This window comes from Electrona antarctica, assembly GCF_951216825.1.
Source record: "Electrona antarctica genome assembly, chromosome: 13".
In the NCBI taxonomy this organism is placed as follows: Eukaryota; Metazoa; Chordata; class Actinopteri; order Myctophiformes; family Myctophidae; genus Electrona; species Electrona antarctica.
The window spans coordinates 10,176,538-10,201,302 of record NC_136794.1 but is presented as its reverse complement, the minus strand read 5'-3'; the positions used below and the strand labels follow the sequence as shown (position 1 = coordinate 10,201,302).

Here is a 24,765-nt window from a genome sequence, read left to right as displayed (position 1 = left end):
AAAAGCGGCCGGGTTTTAGTGGTCTCCATCGGGGCCGGGTCAGCCTTTGATCTGTCCCCCGTTAAGGAGAAGGGAGTAGAGGTTGTCAGCCCCAAAGCACCCGCGGGGGCCGGCCATGTAGAGAGAGACTATCCCAGTCTATACTCCCCCGCGAACTTCACACGTCCACTCGTATAGGCAACTCCACTGACAATGAAGAATTATTTCAACATACCAGACAAGGCCCAAGTAACGCAAGGGGACACTGTATACGGGAAACAGACCTCCTAGCGAAAACGATTCAACGAACGCGCGCGTAGCATACAAGGCCGAGTTTAGGCCTCGAACCAGTTGGTAGATTACACATGCAGAAATCAAATGGAGGATGAGTCTCACGATGACTTTAAGGACACAGGATTTTTTTTTAATATAGGCTGGCGGCATGCAGGAGAAGCCCCGGACAATAATTGTCTCTCTCCGACTGTCCTCGTCTGTCCTGCTCCCTCTCCTCTGACAGTCACGAACCGTCAGACAATAGATCATCGCAAATGAAGTTGGTAATGGTCCACATGTGCCAGATCACTCAACCAGTCGGCATGCAAATTGAATGAAAGAGAGGCTGTACATGGGCGGTCATATGCCCATCACCACTGGAAAAGATGTGTGTCATGCCATTTACTCTGATCTTGCACTTGTAGGCCGGATAAGAGCGTCTGCTAAATGTAAATTGCAATTTACTGCTGTGGGGGTTGGAAAAACCGGTGCACATTCACAAGTATAATGCAGGCCTATATCCAACTCCCAAGTGTTTATTTGTATTCAGGAATATGACACGAGCAAAATAATATATAGAACTTATGGCCTGGTTAATTCAAGATGACAGGTGTTATTTTGTGTAAAATAACCGGGGGGAAAACCATGCATTGAACGTGTTGTGTTGCAATGCCAATAACAAACCTATATCAGTATATCATTGCAATTCTTATAACAATTTCGATTGGTTTTTTTTATTTTGTTAATTATACTGCAGCCAAATCGGTAAACAATTTAAATTCAATATGATTAAGTGAGTCGTTTTCATTTCAGAAAAAAGGGAAAGTGAAACGAATTAATTTCCTATACAGGCCTACTTATTTTTGAATCAAATCATGTATATTAAAACAGTTCCCTGTCTATATGCAATGTCGAAAATTAAACATTATTAATAGAGTAATATAATTGTATAAAAAAAACAAAAAAGGGGGTGGGGATGTTGATTCTGGAATAGGCCTATAGAAGTGTAGCCTACATTATTCTTCTGAAAAAAAAGCATAGTCAAATGCTTCAATAAAATAGCCTACTCACTGAATTAAAGGCCATTTCTGTTATTTCTTGATCAACTCATGCGTATTTTTTCTTTGAGCAATTTTACCTAATAGCCTGCACTTTTGTTTTCAAACGGAGAATATCTGCAATAACACGAGGTTTCATCGCTCCGAAATAATCTTCCATTGAAATTAGTTTGTCATATATTGTCATTAGCACCCTATTAAAACAATGAAGTCATTATTTGGGCGTCCCCGGGCGAGGAATTAGAAGAATAAAACCATCTTTGCCACACGGGTCCCATTTAGATTAATGGAAAAATATGTAAAACATTTCGTTTTAATTTTCCTCTGACAGTGTTTTGCATACATGCATTTTCTCCGCCTGCGTTGTACCTCATCATTTATGAAAGCAATCTTCACCAACACATTACGGGGCTATGAAATAGTGCTCGCAGCCTAATTGATTCCCGTCACAATTTTGTGAGGTTATAATCGTGTTAATTGTAATTTACTCTCAGGGAATACCGGAGAAATGTATTTAAATAAATTTGCCGAGTGGACTCAAAAGATTACACAGTAAATAGAAATGTCAATTACACAGCGGAGCCAGACAAAGACAGAAACATTCCACTAATCTACAAAGATGTCACTCACATCAATGACTCACATCATTTTTTTCTCTCCCAATATATAGCCTATAATGTTACAATTATCTTGAGACGCTTATGAAAAGAGATAAACTAGATGTGTACCTAAATCAGTGAATTTGACCGGATACATATCATTTTAATAAGAAGAAAGAAAAAAGTTTCAGTGTAGAGGGAGTAGGGACTAAGGGAGGGAGGGGGGGGGGGGGTATAAGGCTAAATATTAAACCCAAAGAGTCTGACTAGGCCTAAAGCAGACACTCACATGTTATTTAAAACATTTTTAATGCAAGATCATTCCTAAATCAAGTATTTGATTGTTGTATGTAATTGCATGTTTTTTGTGACACCTGTTTGTTGCTCCACGAAAGGGCTTAAGATGATGATATTGCCCAATCAGCAGATTGTCCTTAAGCACATGCTGGAGCAAGGTAACACACTAGTCACCTCAGCCATGGCTATCTGTACCTGATATCAAATCAGGTACAGACAAATGTATCATTTGTTTATATTTTATGTAGCACATAAAACAAATGTTCTTACTCCGGCAACATGACTTGTCTTTTATCTTTTATAGGCCTATAACCGTGAAAATATATGTTGTATCATATAACTATGTTTTGTGAAATTGTAATGATTGAAAAGTCAGTTCAGAATTTGAAAATGTGTTGTTAATATCGCCTAGCTGATGTATGACAAAACAGTGAACATGAACTCATGAGACTTGTACTTAATTTAAAGGCCTTGCATTGATGTAAAAACATGTATCGGATCTATAAGTTGCCACTATCAACAAAAAAAATAGTTTTGTCGATAATAATGTATCATAACTCGGTCCATGAATCTGAATTAGGAAACAAACACATTCCTAAACCTTTCATAATTCCTATTTAAGTTGGGTAAACAAATGATTGTTGCATTTTTCTTTTCCTTTTCTTGTGATGATTGTTTGGTTTGACAGTTCCACCTGAATGTACATGCACTTACAAAAGTGTACAATGTAAGTAAACATCTTATAATCATTATACTTCATGTGTTCTTTCAAGTGTTTTAATCCCCCCAAAAACAATCGGTTTAAAATGTGCTGTACATATACTGTATATCACAGATTAAATTATTCACACATTACAATGCAAACCTCTGAAATAACACGATTTGTCGATTTAACTAATGTCACACAAGGCAACCCACTTTGCATCAAGTTCACAGTAAAATAGTGGGCGGGTCTGTGGGCTAAAAAAAACAAACATGGTGACATGAATGCAGGAGAGAAAAGTGAACCAGGGGTTAGAGAGGGATACGTGGCCCAGAGCCAAGGAGGCTGCTTATTGTTTGGCCTTTAGCCGGACGCAGGAGTGGTTTCCATCTTTTCTGTCTGGGCTTGGCCTGGCACAGACCGCAGTCCTGCTCCAGACACAATAGATCATACAGTACCCTGACTAGTATACACAGAGAGAGACAGAGAGAGAGAGAGAGAGAGAGAGAGAGAGAGAGGAACGAGAGTGGGGTGGGGTGGTGTAGTGCCTTTCATTACCATGGTCACCAATGGCACTATTAACCATTCAACACCTCCCCAATTATCCTCCCATCCGCAGACAGAGAGACAAAGCGCTGGTCGTGGTCTGCTGGAGCAACATGGCCACTAATCTGTCCCACTCCAATATCACACCCACTTCACTGTTTCTCAAAGTCACGCAAACACAAGCACTTTACCCAAGACTCATTGTCATTTTATTTGTAGCATGGCACCACGAAAGCACTTGATGATGCGTGACTCTGGTTTGTGTGGATGGTGATGTTTTTCTTCCAATGGATTAATCCATTAAAAAAAGGCAACGATTAGAGGGTCACAGATACAGGAAAAAAAACAAAACAGATTAATTGTGCTGAATGGAACTAACATGCGCATGTGATTTTGGTTTAATTTGAAGGATGCGTGCTGTACAGACTTGGAAATCTGTCCCGCTGACGGACCAGGTAAAGGACAAAGCTACAGCATGTGCCACTGTCCCGCAGGTCTGGTGCCACACGCCTGTAGTGCGGCAACGACACAGGCACGCTGCGGATGGAGAAAGAGCCACATGGCTCGATTGAAACAAAAACGCAACGTGTTGGTTTAACTAAATTCATTGAGGCTGTTTAGCAAACAGGACTTTGATGTTTTTTTTGTATTTAGTTGGGGCTGGGGGGCATGGTGGCGGAGGCCAGCGCTGAGGCCTGGCTTTAAGGCTGGGGCCCAACGTGCTATATGGATGAATAGCACGACAACAGTGGCTTGTTGTGTTTGTTTACCCTTTTGCTCAGCTGCCTGGACCCTGGAGATGGGAGAGCATCCGTCGTGACCCAGGAGAGGTGGGAGGCACAGACGTGCGCGCACGCACACACGCACGCACACGCTCGCACACACACACACACGCACGGACTGGAGGAAAACACAATACGCACACCACATGACACGCCAGCAAGCACATTAAATGGCTTGCCAAGAAAGTGCCCGCGCCCACAGAAGAATCTCAGATACTTAATTCATTTTGACATGGAGCGCCATCAGATGTCAAAGTGTTGCTACATATCCTGAACTGAAAATGACAGCATTTCTTTTATACTTAGCAGCAAAAACAAAAGAACTAACAAAAAAAACCATCATAAACTTAATCAACATGCACACAATTAACATAAATATTGAATTTTGTTAACAAGTTCACAACCCGTTTCCAGTGTCCCACTCTATTCGTTACAGAGAGAATTGTTCGTTAAGTTTCTCACACAGTGTTCTCCTTAAAGAGACCCGTTGTTTTGACAGATTCTGGTGTCATGTGGTCCCTCGCCACGTCCGTCTCATGGGTTTATTTTCCCTGAACAGCGGCAGACAGCGTTATGATGTTCTGGGCCTGCTTCAGCGAGGGCATGTCAATCATACTGCCACGGAAGGTGAACGCACCCTGGACAGGATCACAGCACAGCAGAGGAGAGAGAGAGAGAGACACATTAGCAAGTGAAAGGTAGAGCAGATTTAAATGCAGGTGATTCAACTGAAGGCATTTCCCAGAGGATATAAATTGACCATTTTCTCTGTGGCCATTTTGCTTTTGCGTCATATATATACACTCGGATGGAGCGTGGTAACCCCGCGGTCCCCGCCCACCGTCGGAATGGGGTTTCCCAGTATGATGTAAGCCCAACATGGCTGCCGTGTGAATATGATCAACGCACTCAGTCTATAAAAGGAACATTAACTTATTGTCCCAACTCCCAAACATATTCATGCACAGATCGTTATATGAAAATATGTAGGATCAAGGATAGCATCACTTTTGTGCATATGGTGATGTAAGTAAAGTGTGTGTAAAGTGAAAGTGAAATCTGGAAAAAGAAGATAGATAAAAGAGTAAGATGAAGCAACTTGACTTATTATTTTTCCTATATTCTTCTTGCATTCTTTGAACACCATCAGCTGCTGAAAACGCTAAATAGGTTTGTCAGATCAGTTTGTTCTGGTACTTCTCATACATTTGCAACAGTAGAAAAAGAAAAAACTAAAAGATAAAAGACCAAAACAGAAGTAAAACCAAATATACGATAAAAACATATCTGTATGTCTGATGACATAATATAAAAGCTCTACCAACTAATAATAACCGTGCTGCAAAGTAAAAATATATAGAAACATTTTTCAAATATGCTTAGTTAAAAAAACGAAACATGAGAAAAACACCTTCAATGCCCAAGGATTGAAGGTGGTGAGAATTATAAGAAACAAGCAACCGTGCTCTCTGTTCAAATCCTTGTCATCAACCCCACACACACACACACACACACACACACACACACACACACACACACACACACACACACACACACACACACACACACACACACACACACACACACACACACACACACACACACACACACACACACACACACACACACACACACACACACACACACACACACACACACACACACACACAGTCGGTGGCATGTGGAGGGATGGGTAGGATGGGTCCCTCGGGCGATGCTTAGTGGGAGCAGGCCTGGCAGGGAGAGAGGTGTGGGAAGATTGTGTATTACCTCAGCAGATAGCCCACAGAGCTCCACACACAGGATCCAACCATGCACTAAATTAGGAACAATAATATTGTACACTTAACCCATTCTGGACGGGAACCCCTTTTGGTGTTTTAAACATTGTTATAATTTAGCTATTGAAAAATAGCAGATCTACAAGCTCATAGCGCGCCACCGAGTGGCGCGCTACGAGCTTGTAGGTCTGCTATTTTAGAAAAATCATGAAAATATTTATTTCAGTAAACTGGAGGATTTAGAAGATTTTTTTTTAAAATTTTGAGGTCAGGTTTGACCTGAGATCAGATTCTAAAAATGTCTTCTACATCCTGACAGTTTTCTGAAAAAGCTGTTTCTATGTCAGTCGTTTCTTCGATTTTTCAAAAATAGCAGACCTACAAGCTCGTAGCGCGCCACTCGGTGGCGCGCTACGAGCTTGTAGATCTGCTATTTTTCAATAGCTAGAGCATAACATAATGCTAACACCAAAAGGGGTTCCCGCCCAAAATGGGTTAATTGGCCTACCTCCCCCTAGCCTCCTATGTTGTCTCTGAGAGTACGGTGTACACACAGGGGTGTACAGTAGAGATTCTGGGCAACCACAGAGGTGTGCGCGTGAGTACACAAAGGAACAGTCTTATTCTCCCAAGGGAGGAAAGGCCTGTGTCATCAACATGCCATCTGTCAAAACTGCCTGACACACAGAAATGACTATTATTATGTGTTATGAATGTGCCTTGAATTGTAGTTTGTTCCAACATAAAAAATAAAATAAAAATAAAAAATCACTTTGCTTTACGGTACAAGTCTTAAAATAATGCACTAAAAATAAGAAAAATGAAAAGTGAACTGAGCGGTGCAACTATACATATATTGTTATAGTAACGTACAGTAATGTACTTTGATTATATTTGGAAAAATCTTTGGGAAATTAGTTACTGTGTTGGAGCTTTCCGTGCTCGGACAGACCTAATAAATACAAGATAATACTTTTCTTGTACTATAGCACCTACTAAAAAGGCTCAACAGCTGTATGTATATGAAATAGTCTCGCAGAGGGCCCTGCAAGCTGTGGGCCCTGGCGCATAAGTAAATTCCATTGTAAATGCGGGCCTGACAGTACCTGTACTTTTGTTACACAAATGTCACACAACTGCAAATGACAACATCATAATATTGTTACTCATTAATATCAATTAATTAAAAACATTTTAGGCATTCGCTTCGGGACATGACCGCACTTGGGGGAAATTGGAGAGATCATTATGCCGGCATTTCTCCACAAACATGTATCTGTGTATTTTTCAGTGTTTTGAAAGGACAAGCATTGTCTCAGACAGTAGAACTGGACCCGTGTAATGGCACAGATGATGTATGCTGTTTACAAAGAGGAAATGGAGACAGAAAACATACTGATCAGATGTACACTATCTACACCTGGTGTCAATAATTAGCAAGACATTCTCCAGGGGTGTTTTCTTTTAGTTGTAACTATTGGCAAAAAGTGATCAGTCTGATCAAATATAAAAGTCAGCCTCTGGCCTGGACCGTGGCTCAGCGGTCCAGGGACCTTGGCCGGTAGTCCAAGTCTGGCAGTGTGCCGCGGGTTCGACTCCCGACCCCGACGGCCTTTACTGCATGTCACCCCCCCATCTCTCTCCCCATTTCCTGTCAGCCTACCGTCTGTCCCTCTATAAAAAATATAAAATAAAGGCGAAAGCCACAAAAAAACATTAAAAAAATAAATCAATCCTCTTTTTAACTGACGTTAATAGATTTTGTGGAGGAGATGGTTCGGCTTACAGATTTCATGAGCAGAATTGCATTACAGTACATCTACAAGAGGCCGTTTACAATGTCACAGGAGAATAACGCTATACACGATCATTTCTTCAAATGTGGATATGGCTTTTACCTAGTTTTACCTTTCACAAGCACATGTGACATGTGACTGGTGAGTGTTCTTTGTTCAAGTTGTCTCTGGTGTAAAACAGACAGATTCATAATGGTCCCAGAGAGGCTTAATCTTTGCGCCTTCATTTTCTTCTACAAATCCGCAGGCTGTCATTGGCTCTGTACGATGCTATGTATATTAAGCTGCTTTCAGACATGCACTGAAAGCCTGAACGTCTCTACACATCGTCTAGACCAGGGGATTTTGGCCTCTGACCCCCGAAAATGCTTTGGCCATGTCTTGAGGGGCCACGACCCCCAGGTTGAGAACCCCTGGTCTAGACTAGGGGCTGTAGCCTACAGTATTCTTTTACGCAAATGTCCAAAATGGATTTGGAATGGACATAACATTGCCAGCTCCCTAGCACAACGTCTGTGTGATGTTTGATTGAGCCCAATGTGTGAATAGATTGGCAAATTCACAGTGGGCATGTCAACAGTGTTTCTATGGCATTGACGTGAAACCAAAAGACACTTAAAACAAATTGTTAGCTCTGGCAGATTTGCCTCTGGCTAAAACAAACTTATTTTTTGTTGGAACAATCGTATGAATTGAAATGGGCCAACCTCCCCTGGGCAGTGGGACCCAATGACAGATGGGATCAGATTACAAAGGGACGATACAGAACCAACCCAATTTGTATCATCGGCGAAGCTGAGTATGTTGGCCCATGAAGCGTGGACGTTGCGACACGTTGTCACTGCAATAATCCCGGCAACAAACGGGCAGGCTGATAACAGAACAGCCAAATATGGACATGCTTGACATCAGCGGAAATATATGAAGATTGCCATGGGTGTGTGTACTGTGTACCCAGATTGTGCCCATATAGGGCCTGATGCCTGATATATACTGACGTTATAGCTGACTGACATGATCCAAAGCTCCAAACACGTGCGTTACTTAAACAGGACCACTTCACCACTTATCAACCTATCTTCATATAATAGGTCCGCACTAATGTTCATGATAAAATGTCCCAAACTTTTTCTACTCAGTCTGTGTCTCATAGGAGGGCTGTGGGCATTTCAGAAACCCGTCCACCAGTGACATCATCGATGGGGAATCCAAGCTAATAGAAACTGCAGGCTTTCTAGTCCTGAAAAGTTGCAATGCGAAAATGGAAGCCGTCGTTCTCACGATAATACAAATCTGAATATTTTTTTATGTCACTGGTGGATGGGTTTGAGAACTGCCCACAGCCCTCCTATAATGAGAGAGACACAGACTGAACATTCGTGAAGACCAATTATATGAAAAGATAAGTTGAAAAGTGGTCCTTTAATTCGCAGTGCAGTGTCAGCGTGATTCATCCGTTTGTTCTTTAGGAGACAGTTTTAACTTATCGTTGTTGTCGGGCAGAAACCGCTTCTATTTGAACTTTCTGTATTTTTTTTTTTTCGTGAATTAACACCCTACTTGATCATACTACAGCGTCACACAGTATCAAAAGTAGCAGAAGCTCACGGAGTGAAGCGGCGCGTTCTGAACAAGCTTTTACTTTTGCTATTTCTTTTATTTGAATCCTGAAAAGAAAACCCGTTTTAGACACATGAGGTTTCCACCCGACACGACAGAGACGTTATCCAAAACATTGTGCACCATGCATCGTGAAAAGGTTTTTTTTTGTTGTTGCCATGGTTTGTGGGCCAAACACAGCAACTTATTATTTAGGGTTAAATCTGTGCCTCCGTTCGCTCAGCACTCTCTCAGTGAGGGGTTCTCCCAGCATCACGTCGTGGGGAAGACATTGAATCACAGAGGACCGCTGGGATGGTTTCCCTCTCTGCGTGGATTGCAGTTGCTTTGTCGGAGTATAGATGCTTTTTCCAGCGTTCAATGTTCAACATGGAAGGAGGGCGAACTGGCCATACAAATCAAAAGAAGTAACACGTTTGCTGTGCTGTTGCTGTGTGTTTAGCTGCTCAGCAGCACCGTAGTGAGAACACTCTGGAGAGAAAAGTCTGTTCTATATACTGTATATCTGAATGACCGTACGTACACATCTGTCTACTATTTTATTATTAGTCAAAAAATAATGCCAGATGGGACACCCACATATAAGTGGCAGATATTCCGTGCTCAAAATTTGAGGGCAGATATTCCGTGCTCAAAATTTGAGGGCAGATATTCCGTGCTCAAAATTTGAGGGCAGATATTCTGTGCTCAAAATTTGAGGGCAGATATTCTGTGCTCAAAATTTCAGGGCAGATATTCCGTGCTCAAAATTTCAGGGCAGATATTCCGTGCTCAAAATTTGAGGAATTAGAGAGGACAGAGCCACATACACTCAAACAAATTCGCCGCATTCAACAAAAGAAAGAAAACGGGTATGGACTAGTATATTATATTAATTTGTGAGCTTCCACTGTATCCAAAACATCCATGTTAGGAAAAAGCGAGCCAGCAGGAACTATGTACACTGTAACATGAGTAAAAAAAAAAAAGAAAAACTGCAAACGTGTGAAGTTATGCGTGGTAAAATATGCTGACATTACCTTCCCCTCCTTCTGATGATGGTCAAAGGCTGCAATGAGCTCTTTGGCCCACTGGAACCTCTCCTGGCTCGGGGAAAACTCCTCCTGTACAGCATGGATCTGACCCGGGTGGATCACCTGCTTACCTAGACAGAATACAATGGACAAATATTGTTAGAGTGAAAGAAAGGACTATGGCTTCTATAGATATGCGAGATTAAACGCAAAACAAGATTTGGAGTAAGAAAACATCTTACTATAACTTTCTTTTCTTTTTTTCATTACAGGAGGTCAATACAGTATATATGTTACAGCATGAGGCAATTGCTGTGGGAAATTATTTGAGGGTAATTTCTTACTGGGTTCCAGGCAGGTGGTGAGTATTCAGTCTGTGTGTGTGTGTGTGTGTGTGTGTGTGTGTGTGTGTGTGCGCGCACACACACAGTAAGCGTTAAGTCAGCATTAAGGTGAGTCATTGAGCCACCGCAGGGCCACAGGATACTATGCATTACAGAGTGACATCAGGTGTCCCCTCTATGGCGTCCTCTGAGCCCCGTGTGGCCCGGCTGCAGCACTGAAACCTTGCTGCATGCTTAGTTACACTTCAATCTAACACAGACGCCACCTACAATCGGACCCTGACATGAGAGAAACCAGGCTGTGCATGCACCCACACACACACACACACACACACACACACACACACACACGTGCATTTTGCATATACACACTAATGGATGCGTGTGCATGTGCACACACGCACACTCACGCGTACACGCATACACACAGTTACATTTAATAATTGCAGTGAATAAATACAGTAGCAAATAGATATATATAGTTTTTACTGTGCATCATTTCTTAACCTTTGCTAAAATATGGATTGACTCGCGATGACTTGAATTTGTAGAAAATCTGTCCCGTGAACCGCAAACTTTCTGACGGCATTATTTCATGCATCCGGATAACGGTGGAACAGTCACCTGGTGCCCATTTGAGACAGGAGCCTAACGAGGAGCCGAGGCAGACTCCATCTGACACAATCCTCGGGTTTCCCTCAGTCTGCTCCTTCACAGTTAAATCTGAGACGAACGCCACGGACATAATCCCGTGTACATTTGCGGATCAAACTTGCAGCGATAAGTTAACTCATATAGACCCGAGAACTGATTCTACAAATGTCTTCTAAATCATGACAGTTCTCAGAAAAACCCTCTGTTTCTATGTCAGTGGTGCTCAACCTCTTTCATGTCAATGACCCCAAGAATTATCTGTATTTGGCCGCCGCCCCCATCTGAATATATGTTGTTCCAGGGACCCCCCCAGAAGCAAAGATTTGAGTCAAAAACGCTCTGAAAGAATATATTCAAAGATTTCCACGATTTTTCAAAAATAGCAGACCTACAAGCTCGTAGCGCGGCACTCGGTGCTGCGCTATGAGCTTGTAGATCTGCTATTTTCCAATAGCTAAAGTATAACATAATGCTAGTTAAAACACCAAAAAGGGGTTCCCGCCCAAAACGGGTTAAGGTTATGAAACGTCTGGCGACAACGACGGCCTGGCGGCAGCCAGCAGGTTCTCATCAGTTTAGAGCTTAGCTCCGTCTCCCGACAGCAAATCCTTCAAGGTGGCCGAGCAGGCGGCCCGCGCTAGCAGAATTTAACCACTTAAAACCCCTCTAGACTTCGTCAACTGGACCCCGAGTTGGCTGTGTATACTTGGGACTGATTTGTGCCGTCTACACACCTTCTACCATACATCTTAGGCAAAATAAATAGATGATCCACAGTGCTCACAACTTGTAGATCGTCTATTTATTTGTGGTGGCTAATGTTCCTCCCAGATTATATGCTTGCTGGTGTTTAAGTGGTTAACTCAGGAGAGAGGAAACAAGAGGAGCCCCTCTCCCCTCACCCCAGTTAACCCCCCCAAGAAACACCCTCACAGCAAGTATCATAATCAACACACTCTTGACTTATAAACCATCTCAACCATACTTCAAATATTACATGACATAAGTAGTTGTTTTCTATGCAAAGATTATCCCCAAACACAACCTCTGAAAACAGAATTACAATAATATTATGAACAGCGCAAACAAAAAATAAAAAAAAATTGATCTGTGTATAAAAAAAAAATCACACCCGTGTGAAGTGAGGGGCGCTCTTATCATCATACATCATCATGACGTAACATGTCGATTTCCTCAGACACATATGACGCAACAATTCTCCATTCATTGTCAATGGCATTTAATGTTTGTGTTCGGACGAAAAAAGCTGATTTGCTCGTCTACATATGATGGAAATTCTCCATTCATTGTCAAAGGCATTTAATGTTTGTGTTCGGACAAAATAGCCGATTTGCTCGTCTACATGTGACGTAAAGTCTCCATTCATTGTCAACATTGTGTTAGGACAAAACAGTCGATTTGCTTAGACACATACGATGTAAATTCTCCATTCATTGTCAATGGCATTTAATGTTGGCGTTAGGACAAAAATCTACACTATAGCTGAATATAGGAGGGGCTATAGCGGCCCTCAAAAAATGACCATTATGGGTCATAATGTTAAATTGACACCCAAGGTCTTGTGCATGTGTATGAAAAGCCAAGGGGAATTGTACTTATGCAGTCTCTGTTGGGTAAACAGCCTAAGGACTCCTTTCTCCCTTGGCAGAGACACACGTGCATGTGTGTGACTGTGTGTGTGACTGTGTGTGTGTGTGCGTGCGTGCGTGCGTGCGTGCGTGCGTGCGTGCGTGCGTGCGTGCGTGCGCGATGCCTTCTGGGATGTAGCAGAGTGGCAGTGTGTCTCATTCCCTCCTCTACCACCTGTTTTGCTTCTGGCAGTGACTTAAAGATGGGAGTGTTTCCTTCACTTTGCCATCAATCCTGGAATTGCCAGGGTTAAATAAAAATAGACAGTGTGTGTGTGTGTGTGTGTGTGTGTGTGTGTGTGTGTGTGTGTGTGTGTGTGTGTGTGTGTGTGAGTGTGTGTGTGCATGTGCATGTGCGTAATGACAAGAGAATGACAGAGTAGAGAAACAGACAGGGTGACTCAGGTGCCCTCTTTTACAAGCCATTGGCTCCCCTAAATCGCATCATTCATGCCCTCCAGCCAATCGCTGTCTGCCATGTGGCGCTGGCATCCCATTGGAGGATTACTATTTAGCAAAGTGCTCTCAGGCGAATGATGGGCAGGGTTACTGGGATGGCACTGGGATGGTAGTGAAATGTGGTCCCTGAACACAGAGAATTTCCACTGTGAATCTGTCCGAATGACTGTCACCAAGCAAAGGCCTTGAAACCATTCTAAAGCTAACAAATTTAATTTATACTAAAAACGATGTATTTTTAATTTTATGTCAAATACATTTCATGTCAACACTACTGAATATAAAAGGCTTTGCTCCCAGGGACTGCATTTCACTGCCATCCCATGGACCCTGCCGGTCATCTTTTCTCTCCATTGAGAACACATTGTTTTTGTCATACAAACAAAGTGGTTCGGCAAAGTATGAATTATCGTTACCATTTGGGTAAAGGCAGCTGAAACACTCGGGACACTTTGAAGGTACAAACACAAAATCAAAGCCACCAAATTAATTAGCTCTGTTCTGTACCTCAGTTTTGGTACAGTGAGATAGAAAACATAACAAACAAGATACCTCGCCTTCAAACGTGTGTAGCGATAGATTTTTAGTGCGTCACACCTGTGCTCGGTGCTAATAGTTCCTGTATGGGGCTTAGGTAGTGCCAAGGTCAATTACAGCACCGGCAGAGGCTTTTGGCTGACAAGTATTATTGCTTAACTAATTTTGACCTGAGATCAGATTCTAAAAATGTCTTCTACATCCTGACAGTTTTCTGAAAAAGCTATGTTTCTGTCAGTCGTTCTTCGATTTTTCAAAAATAGCAGACCTACAAGCTCGTAGCGCGCCACTCGGTGGCGCGCTATGAGCTTGTAGATCTGCTATTTTTCAATAGCTAAAGCATAACATAATGCTACTTGGGTTCCCGCCCAAAATGGGTTAAGTGCACTCTGGCCAGTAATAGCCACTAACTACGATTATACAGAGTGGCCACTGGCCAGGCTTGTAAAGCCATTAATACACCTTTGAATGGTTCTATTCTATAATATACCACACTATTAATGATATCCTTATTTTATCAAATTGATTTGAGACGCAAATGAATCATTCCACAAAAAATAAATACAGTATAAGACTGGAAAACCCCTCTGCACCAAATTATTTCACCAAAAGTATGTTTACACAGGTTTACAAAATAGCCTGCAATTTATTTCACAATTACACTTGACTGATGGACTGTTTCACATTGTCATTCTAAAAGGAGAAAATCAGCCATTTGGTTTATTCAGGACAACTTGTCTGTCATATATTCAGTATTGTAATCTATATTCAAAACAACTCAATGGTCAATCATGATTCTTCTGGATAGATAATTAACACTTGCACAAAAATGTGCATATGAGTGTGTGTGTCTGAGTGTGAGTGTGAGTGTGTGTGTGTGTGTGTGTGTGTGTACTGTGTGTGTGTGTGTGCGCGCGTGCGTGTTTGCAAAACTCAAACAAATAATGTATCAGCAGTTCTTAAGTAAAGGGATGCGTGTGTGTGACTGTGTGTGTGTGTGTGTGTGCGTGCGCGCGCATGGGGAGTGTGCTCATGGACTACTAACTTAGCAAATAAAAGCAAAATGCCAAGCATTTCTTTCCTGCCAGTGTGAAACCTCACTAATGATCATAATGTAATAATATGTGTAACCTTGTGCCGCTCTGCTCAATGAACTCACACTGCTCTCTGACACATAACAAAAAACAACCAGATCATAAAACAAAATGCCTTGAGACGCAAAGCCGAGTTATTTACTCAGACCCACACAGAAGGGCTAAATGTTTCAGATTTATATTTAATTAATCTTTAATTGGCAAATAATGCCACAACAACAATATTCACTGCAAGACAGAGAAGAATAATTCTGGAATATCCACTTTGGAACAGTCTGTACTGCCTCCTGTGGTTTGTTACACAGTCTGTGGTGCACATTCACGCGCACACATGCATGCATGAGTGCACGTGCGCACGCATACGTACACAGTGCTACACACACACACACACATTCTGAAAGCGTTGCCTGGCTACAGGCACACACTGAGATGTTACACTACACTACAGGCTAACATTCAATGCTAACTGCTTCTCTCTCTCAGACAGACAAGCGCGCGCACCACGCACGCGCACACACACACACACACACACACACACACACACGCACGCACGCACGCACGCACGCACGCACGCACGCGCACACACACACACACACACACACACACACACACACACACACACACACACACACACACACACACACACACACACACACACACACACACACACACACACACACACACACACACACACACACACACACACACACACACACACACACACACACACACAGTCTTCCTTTCATGGTGGGCAGAACAGAAGTGTCATAATCAGAGACAGACATTTAACGACTAAACAGCGCTGTCTGCATTTCAGTAAAATGGAACCAAAACTAATGTGCCGTGTGTGTGTGTGTGTGTGTGTGTGTGTGTGGGGGGGGGGTGACTTTTTATGTGATATCCTTTCTGCCATAAGCAGGAAGAAGAGTATGTCAATGTCAAAAAAACGAAAAAGCCAGGAGATCATTTGTTCCCTCCTACTGTTTTTTAAGCAATGTTTTAAACATTCATGAATCCGCTCACAAGCGCTATATTCTCCCCGGAAAAGCCAGGAGGGGAGGGAGGGGGAGAGGGGGAGAGAGAGAGAGAGAGAGAGAAAGAGAGCGAGAGAGAGAGAGCACCAAAAAGTAAAAGGAGATTGAGTATGAGCACCATTGAAAAATAAAAACATACAGTACAGGGATATACAGTAAGTACAGTCAGCAGTGTACTGCCTGGTTTATACTTGGTTGCACATTGTTCGTATCACCAAAATGAGCAGATCTACAATCTCACATGTCGGAGCAGGATGTATTGCGAGTGACCTTGTAGATCGGCTGTATGAGGTGTGATGCGTCTCTGCACAACTAAATCAGGCACTGCCGCGTATCCATATTTAAAATGTAAACAAAATGGCCCCTTAGTTGCATTTAGACATTCTTAGAACACTGTAGCCTCGGTCCCAGGCCGAAAACAAAAGCCTGGTCACAACCTATCGGCGGAAGTGTCAGCCGGAACATCCGTCAGATGCATTTCCCCCGGATACGATATTCTTTCGACCAATCACAACACGCGGAAAATGTAAACTGATTTGTAAAGCGTTGACGTCATTTCCTTGAGCGGTACTTCCCGCCGAAATCCCGCAACTTCCGCCCTGAAACAAACAGCTGTCTACAGCAGTGGTTCCCAAACCTTTTTGGCCATGCACCCCATGTTACCTCCCGACCTAGCTGACGCACCCCCCCACATGGAAATATAAATTGCATAAGCTATATAGAGACATATATTTCCTATTTATCCACATATATGCACATATATGGTAAATGGTAAATGGTGCATTTATATAGCGCCTTTATCCAAGGCACTTTACAGAGATTGTGCATTACATTCACCCATTCACACACACGCATACATACACCGATGGCAGCGGAAACCATGCAAGGCACCAACTAGCACATCGGGAGCAATTAGGGGTTCAGTGTCTTGCTCAAGGACACTTCGACAGTAACTCTGCGGGAGCCCGGGTTCGAACTGGCAACCTTACGGTTACCATCCAGGCACTCTACCCCTGAGCCACCGCCGCCCCTGCGGGGTATTGGGTAAAGTTTTCAACTAGCAATAATCACGTCTCAGTAGGACTTCATTGACTATGAAATTGCCGCTGCGCAAGAGATATATATGAACCTGAATATGGCATATATATGCAGCATAGGCTATATTCTGCATATACTTGCCATATATTGGCATAATATGTAGATATATTTATAATAAAACCATAGCAACACCATTAGCCTTTTCATGTCGCGCACCCACTAGAAGGTGCCCGTGCACCACAAGGGGTGCACGCACCAGTTTGGGAACCGCTGGTCTACAGCGTAGGTCTTGCCCAGCGTGAGAACACTGAGGATTTGACAGTGTGGATGGGAGATATTCTGCCTTAGAAGACATAGAAGGCTGAAGTAATTCAGCCTTGAGAGGCAAAGGCTTTCTGGTGCTAGAAACACTGACATACTCGAAAGTAAATACTCAGGTGTTCAAAAAGTGCATTTCTTTTATATCAATGCATTGATTGTAGCCTATCAAAAGTTTGTAGATCAGATGAAATGTCAAAAGTACAATTCTATTTGAAAACGTAACGGAGCGAAAGTCACAGAAGCGCGTGCATGTACGCGCACGCACGCACGCACGCACGCACGCACGCACGCGCACACGCACACACACACACACACACACACACACACACACACACACACACACACACAATGTACAGTGCTCAAGTAGATGTACTTAGTTACTGTCACAGTCCACGACTTGAACTAGACGCAGGAGACGGTTATGGGAAAGTGCAGTGCGTCGCAGATTAGCCACCCCTAACGTGCCGCCGGGCTGAGTCAACACATTAAGACTTGAGGTCGATTCAACAAATGTCTTCTAAACTTGTGGTTTCTATATCAGTGGTTCTCACACCTTTTCATGTCAAGGACCCCCAAAATGATATGCATATGGCGGCCGACCCCCCCCCCCCCGTCTCAAAAATATTTTGTTCCAGGGAGTGAACCCCAGAAGCAAAGATGTGAGTAAGAAAATGACATTAAAGATTTGCACAAATCTTCACGGTTTTTCAAAAATAGACGCTCTACAAGCTCATAGCTCGCGGCACGAAGTAGATTGGCTATTTTTGAATAGCCAAAGCATAAGAAAACGGTTAACGTGGTCAAAACAAAATAAACGACACGGATGTTGTCCCGGTCTTACTGGGTTAATGGGCCAGGAGGGAGAGCCAGCGGGTCGGCCGGGGGTGGCGGTCGGCGGGGGCGTACCTGTGAATCCCATGAGAGCGCCCTCTCTGGCCTGCTGTCTCAGCCCCTCGTTATCCTTGTAGTCGATGTAGACCAGGTCGATGGCCTGCAGGCCAAACGCCTTGGTGGTCACCACCACCTTCTGCCGTGCGTACAGCAGCTCCCTGGCGTCCTTGGTTCGTGTGGCGCCTGAGAACAAACGGAATAGAAGGAGCAAAGACATGTGGAGCAGGACAAGAGCATGGAAGTCCCATTATGTTAACCCATTCTGGAATGAAGGCAAAAAAAGGCTTCTAAATCCTAATTTTCTGAAAAAGCCCAAAAAAAAGTTTCTATGTCAGTTGTGCTCAACCTTTTTCATGTCAAAGACCCCCAGAATTATCTCTATTGGGCCACGGACCCCCATCTCAAAATATGTTGTTCCAGGGACCCCCCAGAAGCAAATATTTAGTTAAAAATGTTCGCTCTGAAATATATATTCAAAGATTTCCACTTTTTCAAAAATAGCTGCTATTTGTCAACAGCTAAAGTATAACGTAACGCTTAAAACACCAAAAGGGGTTCCCGCCCAAAATGGGTTAATGATAGTAAAAACAGGGAGTATAATATTCCCTATTCCTTCATACTTGATAAGCATCAAATAAACAAATACATGTACAGTGTTGGGTCAGCTACATGTACAGTGTTGGGTCAGCTACATGTACAGTAGCTTAACTTGCACAACACTGGTGTTTACAGTAAGAATTGAGGCTCGAATACCTACACGTACAGTATAGTGGAGTAAGCCAGGGGTTATCAACCCGTGGGTCGCGACCCCTCGGGGGGTCGCCAAATTATTTTGGGGGGTCCCCAAAATATTTTCAAAAAAAAAAAAAGATAAAAAAAAAAAAAGAAAATCATGATTTTTCAAAAATAGCAGACCTACAAGTTCATAGCGCGCCACTCGGTGGCGCGCTATGAGCTTGTAGATCTGCTATTTTTCAATAGCTAAATTATAACAATGCTTAAAACTGTTATGTTATTTATGTTATAAAATGTTATAAAACTGTTATAAAACTGTTATCTGTTATGTGTTGGGCAAACACTGCAAAACAGTGAATTTCGATTGTTTTATTTAGAAATGTAAATATTATTATATTTCTAAATATTGGGCAAACTAGACATATAGAGAGTAGTTTGTATGCATGTACAATATGAGTACATCGACATTTAAAAAATGTCTTCTAAATCATGACAGTTCTCTGAAATACCTATGTTTCTATGTCAGTGGTGCTCGATATTTCATGTCAAGAACCCCAAAAATTATATGTAATTGGCCGCCGACACCCATCTGAAAATATGTTGTTCCAGTGACCCCCCCCCCCCAGAAGCAAAGATTTGAGTTAAAATGTTCACTCCGAAAGAATATATATTCAAAGATTTGCGCCACATTTTTCAAAAATAGCAGATCTACAAGCTCGTAGCGCGGCACTCGGTGCCGCGCTAGGAGCTTGTAGATCTGCTATTTTTCAATAGCTAAGGTCTAACATGATGCTTAAATAGCCATGGCGAAACACTGTAAAAAGGGGGTCTTCCAACACATAATAGACAGCTGGATAACAAGAAAACATGGGCCGCTGGGCAGCGACGGGTGGGTTTGGGAGGGGGGTAAAGGGGACTTCAGGGTACGGTACGTACCTATGCTGGCACAGAAGTCATCAGAGCCGAACACCACACCGTCGTGATGGAGGCCCGCCTTGGGAGCCAGCCGACGCACCTCCTCACACACTGCCTGAGACACACACACGTACATGCGCGCGCGCACGCACGCACGCACACACGCACACACACACACACACACACACACACACACACACACACACACACACACACACACAGTTAGACTGACAATATTCTGGTGTTTCGAGTTAAAGGACATCTATCTATCTATCTATCTATCCGACACAGTTAATGTTCATGTTTATATACAGAATTAAATCCTGCATTGCCGCCTCTGCTTGCTGCTGCAATAATTGAATAATGTGGATCATGGGGAACCTCCAAACAACATCCATGCACATCTGTAAACGCACACGCACATACACACACACACAGAGAGTATATTGTCTATTGTGAAAAGCCTGGAACAACAGAAATGTGTCTTGCATGTCCTGGTTCCCAAATTAATTGAAGCACTAGCTGTTTTCACTAGCGATTCCCCCCCCCCCCCCCCCTCGTCCTCAGTCCCTGGGGTTCAACGGACACACACACACACACACACACACACACACACACACACACACACACACACACACACACACACACACACACACACACACACACACACACACACACACACACACACACACACACACACACACACACACACACACACACCAAGAGGGGGGGGTAACCAAAAGACAAATCAAGAGAGAGAGAGGACAATGTTTCTCCCTAAATCCCCAGACCGCTCCCCCCCCCCCCCCCCCCAATGTAGCTGAAGGTCACGCTGAACTGCAACCACACTTGCTTTGATGCCTGCCAAAATATCATTAAAAACTCATCCAATAAGATGACATTAATACAGGTCTAATTAAAACATGTCAGTGTGTCTAGGGGGAGAGAGAGAGAGAGAGAGAGAGAGAGAGCGGGGGGTAAGAGAGAGAGATTATAAAAAGAGACAAAAAAAAACCCAACAACGTCTCATTTTGAGAGACTGTCCGAGCACTCTTTGAATGTCCCACCTCTCTTTGGACACGTGGAGCGCTGTCCCCTAGAGCTGACACACTGTCTTTAACCCATTCTGAACGGGAACCCCTTTTGGTGTAGCTATTGAAAAATAGCAGATCTACAAGCTCATAGCGCGGCACCGAGTGCCGCGCTACGAGCTTGTAGATCTGCTATTTTTGAAAAATCGTTAAAAATGTGGTGCAAAACTTGACTATATATTCTTTCAGAGCGAACGTTTTTTTTATCTCAAATCTTCTGGAAGGTGCCTGTCTGGGACAACATATTTTCAGATGGGGGTCGGCAGGCCAATTACATAATATATTTGGGGGTCCTTGACATGAAAATGTTTGAGAACGACACTCACGAAACATGAGGTTTTTCAGAAAACAGTCAGGATTTAGAAGACATTCAGTAGAATCGTCCTCAGGTCTAAATGGGTGTTAGCATTATGTTATGCTTTAGCTATTGAAAAATAGCAGATCTACAAGCTCGTATGGCACGCTACGAGCTTGTAGGTCTGCTATTTTTGAAAAATCGAAGAACGACTGACATAGAAACATAGCTTTTTTAGAAAACTGTCAGGATGTAGAAGACATTTTTTATAGAATCTGATCTCAGGTCAGAATGGGTTAATCTAAAGTGAACGAGGGACAAACAGCAGAATGTCTTACGCAGGCAGTTTTGTGTGTGTGTGTGTGTGTGTGTGTGTGTGTGTGTGTGTGTGTGTGTGTGTGTGTGTGTGTGTGGGGGTGGTGTTGGGATTTTGTTTTGCAATTTACCTTAAAATTGAGCAGGCCCACAGCGGTCTCCACGAAGGTGACCAGCCGAATGGGCTCCGTCAGCGTTCGTCCTTTCAAGTGGCGCTGAAACCTGTCAACGAACTTAACGCAGGGGGACAAAACACGCAGGCACACACACGCACACACACGCGCACACACACACGCCTCATTAAATACAGTCGGTGCTCATCTGAATATGCGGGGAGGGGAAGCAATCACAATGCATTTATTTGTTTTCTCCACAGAGAGACTATCTACTGTTGATCTCTTCTAAGACAGCACAGCAAGGATGTGTCAGTTCCTTGCGTGACCACAGCGCATGCTGTATTGCCTTTAGACATGTGTTTACTTTGGGAGTGAATTCCTCTCTTTATGCAAAAACTTTGCTGCGAGGTTCACCGTGAGGATTTAACCACCTGTCAACCTGCCTGGCGTCCCTATATTTGGGGCATGTCATTGTAGAAGTATCTTCAAAAAATACTGAAAATATACTAAGCTTACAATTAGTCTCGATGTGAGGCGTTGCAAGCTCGTAGTTCTGCTGCTGTTTGACTATTTTTCGTGCAACACCGTCATACGCCCAAAGTACAAAACAGGGCTTAAGTGTTTTTGACATATCTTTGCTGTGTGATGACGGCGTGGCGAGGTTCAGCAGTCAGAGCAGGGTGAGTGATGTCATGAATGCCTTGCCATGTAACACGAACAGGGGAAGAAAAGGACTTGCCAAACTGAGATATCAAACTGCTCGTGTCAGAGTGAATTTGAAACCGTGAAAAATATTCAGGATTAACAATACGGCAAAATGATAAGACAGGGCTTTATAAAAAAACACGGTGGGACACAGAGAGAGAGAGAGAGAGAGAGAGAGAGAGAGAGAGAGAGAGGTGGTGAGAAAGAAATTGAATTTTAACCCGCAAAAATCATTTTTGAGAAGAAACTTGACACCTTCATTACCTGCACCATTCTCGTTGCAGCCTTTATTCAGAGACAAATATTATGTATTGGGAGTGTGTGTGTGTGTGTGTGTGTGTGTGTGTGTGTGCGCGTGTGTGTGCACAAACCAAAAGAGGAAATATTCTTTGAATGATCAACAAGGTTTCCCCAGAGCCTGAAGTCTATACTGCTACAATATGCCGTTCATCTAAACACCGTTTACACACACACACTCCATCTCATCTCCAAAGAGACAAAAAAAACACATGCATACGAGTACTGTACACACATGAAACATACACGAAACAACATGGTTAACCCATTCTGTACGGGAACCCCTTTTGGTGTTTTAACTATTGAAAAATAGCAGATCTACAAGCTCATAGCGAGTGGCGCGCGCTACGATCTTGTAGGTCTGCTATTTTTTTTAAATCGTGAAAATGCGGCACATATATTCTTTCAGAAGACTTTTTTTTACGTCAGGCCTAAATGGGTTAAGGTGGGGGGAATAAGAAACAAGATTCAGGCGGTGTATTTGAGTGCATTTCCCTTTTTTTGCATTATTCCATTCTGCAGCCGCCCCGACGTCGTGGCGGGAAACGAGGAAAACGGGCGCAACAATCAGACTGTGATATGACACTTCGCAGAGGCCTTCATTCCGTTTGCGGCTCCTGCTAATAATGCGAGCTCACCTAAAGAAGGGCTTTAGAACCAACTTTAGTTCTTTGAAGACCAAAGCATTCCAATTTTTTCCAACAGACCAGCTTCACAGCCAGCCCTGGACTGCCAGTGGGGTAGCCCAAATTCCAAAATCTATCATCTGGAAACACACAAAAGCCCCCACCGTCAGATATTTTCTTTCAAAGCCTGAACGCCCCCCCCCCCCACCCTTAAAAAAAATGAAGCAGAGGGGGCAGGGGAGGTGTGTGTGTGTGTGTGTGTGTGTGTGTGTGTGTGTGTGTGTGTGTGTGGGGGGGGGGGGGGTATGTGAGTAGAAATGTCTAACTCCATGTTCCCCCTCCTTCTCTTCTTTTTCACTCTCTCTTTCACACACACAGAGGGATAAGGTGACAGATATAAATAACCTCAGGTAAAGTGTGCGGCTATTTTTTGCCTCCCTCCCTTCTTGTAAATGAGAACCAAAAATAGACCCCCACGCTCGCACTCATGCCACACTTGTTCTCAAACTCAAAAGACCGGGGCCTCCGTTGAAGGATTTTTGGGGGGGGGGGAGAAGAAGAAAAAAAAAATAGGGCCAATTTTAATCATCTCCCCATTCAATCTCAGTAGGATAAATCATATCTGAGAGATTTGCATAAATACAAACCATCAAAGACTTTTCATCTTCAAAGAGGTTTTCAAGACCCAATAGGCTTTGTACTGTAATCATCTGAGGTCACAACCCTGCAGGAGCAAGGCTGCTATGGCAACATATAAAAAATAAAAAAAAACTAACGCTGGGGGCTTAGCATAATATAAGGCCCCCCCAACCCACCACCCACCCTCTCCCTTCCCAAATGTGTGAGAGAACGAGAGAGAGAGAGAGAAGGGGAGAGGGTTAAGACCGACGGAGGACAAGGGAGGGAATGGGTGCTAAAAAGAGGGCGTCGATAAACCTATGTTGAGATATTGGGATGGATATCATACATGATGGATAATACATGCAGAATACCAGCGCTACGATGACTGTGCATGTCCTTACCAGGCTGTGACGACGGGGTTTATGTGTGGACTCGGCTGAGTGAGAAGAACAAATGGCAGCTCCATCGACAGCGCCCTGTTGGCGTATAAGAGCTTTGACAGCCGAGTGTCTCTCTCTCTCTCTCTCCCCATGTTTATATGCTTTTGGTGTACTCTCCAGTTCATCCATAATGGACGTTAA

General features: G+C 43.2%; 1 protein-coding gene across 3 annotated transcripts in view; it reads right to left on the bottom strand.

The window, feature by feature from the left end:
• Positions 1-2,967: 2,967 nt before the first annotated feature.
• clybl (citrate lyase beta like) overlaps positions 2,968-24,765 on the bottom strand; it is a 139,358-nt gene continuing 117,560 nt past the window's right edge. For all 3 annotated transcript variants that reach the window (XM_079519056.1, XM_079519055.1, XM_079519057.1), the window contains 5 exons: positions 21,951-22,052; positions 20,140-20,233; positions 18,484-18,651; positions 10,454-10,578; positions 2,968-4,875 (listed from right to left, as the gene is read on the bottom strand). In XM_079519056.1, coding sequence (XP_079375182.1) covers positions 4,780-4,875; positions 10,454-10,578; positions 18,484-18,651; positions 20,140-20,233; positions 21,951-22,052 — 585 coding nt within the window. In that variant the 3' untranslated portion in view covers positions 2,968-4,779. The remainder of the gene's footprint in view (positions 4,876-10,453; positions 10,579-18,483; positions 18,652-20,139; positions 20,234-21,950; positions 22,053-24,765) is intronic.